The following is a 1,524-nucleotide window of genomic DNA, read 5'->3' as shown; positions in this document are numbered from 1 at the left end:
AAAAAAAAAAAAAAAAGTTATAACATATTCATTATCAGTAACATTAAAGTTTGATATTGCCACAGATTTTGCTATCCCATCTGCTTACATCAAACATCCACTTACATTTGACGCTTAATATACTCTTTAAGCAATGCTTCTTCCACAGGATACACCTGTACACCTGTACCATCATCATAGTAATACATCATACTGGTATTAAGTTCTGTTTGAAATGGTTGATCAGTCCTTTCACCATGTTCTTGATAACCATATGAATAATCAAAGTTCACTTGATGTGAATAAAGAAAAAGAAAGGTAATCACATATTAGAAAAAAAATAGTTACTATGGATAAAGTGAAGAACTTCAAAGGTTAACAAACATAAAATCATCTATTACCAAACAAAGAAAATTAGTTAAAACATAATAGAGGATAGTTGCTCTATTTTTTTCAAAGTTTATCTAATTTAACAAAACAAAAATTATGTCATACATCGAGGATTTCCTCTGCCTCGTCCTCTTCCCCGTCCTCGGCCTCTTCCTCGACCTTTAAAGGAACCTCGGATATTACCACCCTCACTTCTCACACTGGAAACTTCATCTTGATCATCTCTTTTTTCTCTATCTCGCCTCCAACCTTTTAAAAATAAAAATATTTTTATATACTTCGATTTGCCAAGTAAAATAACATGATTGTCTTTATGAAAACATAGTAGCCACCTTCTTCCACTTTGTCACTAATTAACAGTAGCCAGGCATTTTTCAGATGGATACAAACTGAAGAGATCCAACAAGAATTTATCAAAAATATCTCTAGCATAAAACAGAGCCTAAAAAGCATTGGCATATGAAGAATACATTCTAACAAGTAAAATCACATATTAGAAAGATAAAGAGATAATTTTATTAAGATTGTGCTGATAAAGATTCAAGAAATTTCAAGACTACTAATTTGTACTATATAAAACTCCTAAAAAACACTTCTCACAAAATATTTAAGGATGGTTCTATTTAAGTAAATGACATTCCTTATAAAGTAAAAAGGAAATGAAAACACAAAACAAATTGAGAAAAGATATCTGAAGCGAAATATAGAAATTCTATCTAGAGTACACGTAAGAACCATACCACTCTCTCTCATGCAACACACACACACACACACACACACACACACACACAACCACCCAATGGGGAAAATATCTAAAATACAAGCAGGGCAAAAAAATGCAAGTGGACAATAAATACTGAAAACGCTGCCTACCAATGAGTCAATAATCATACAAGTCCGGACACAGTGGCTCAGGCCGGTAATCCCAGCACTCTGGGAGGCCGAGGTGGGCGGATCAACTGAGGTCAGGAGCTGGAGACCGTCTGGCCAACATAGTGAAATACCACCTCTACTAAAAATACAAAAATTAGCCGGGCGCCGTAGCACACACCTGTAATCCCAGCTACTCCAGAGGCTGAGGGAGGAGAATCACTTGAACTCGGGAGGCAGGGGTTGCAGTGAGCCAAGATTGTACCACTGCACTCCAGCCTGGGC

General features: G+C 36.0%; 1 protein-coding gene across 1 annotated transcript in view; it reads right to left on the bottom strand.

The window, feature by feature from the left end:
• Positions 1 to 1,524, bottom strand: part of LARP1B (La ribonucleoprotein domain family, member 1B) — a 168,408-nt gene that overhangs the window by 153,096 nt on the left and 13,788 nt on the right. Inside the window, exons 4-5 of the mRNA XM_011996434.1 lie at positions 475 to 618; positions 106 to 271 (exon numbers count right to left, since the gene is read on the bottom strand). Of these exons, the coding sequence (XP_011851824.1) occupies positions 106 to 271; positions 475 to 618 (310 nt within the window). The remainder of the gene's footprint in view (positions 1 to 105; positions 272 to 474; positions 619 to 1,524) is intronic.

This window comes from Mandrillus leucophaeus, unplaced genomic scaffold, assembly GCF_000951045.1.
Source record: "Mandrillus leucophaeus isolate KB7577 unplaced genomic scaffold, Mleu.le_1.0 Scaffold513, whole genome shotgun sequence".
Taxonomy (NCBI): domain Eukaryota; kingdom Metazoa; phylum Chordata; class Mammalia; order Primates; family Cercopithecidae; genus Mandrillus; species Mandrillus leucophaeus.
Note: the sequence above shows the minus strand (reverse complement) of the source record. Positions and strands in the feature narration are given on the sequence as shown.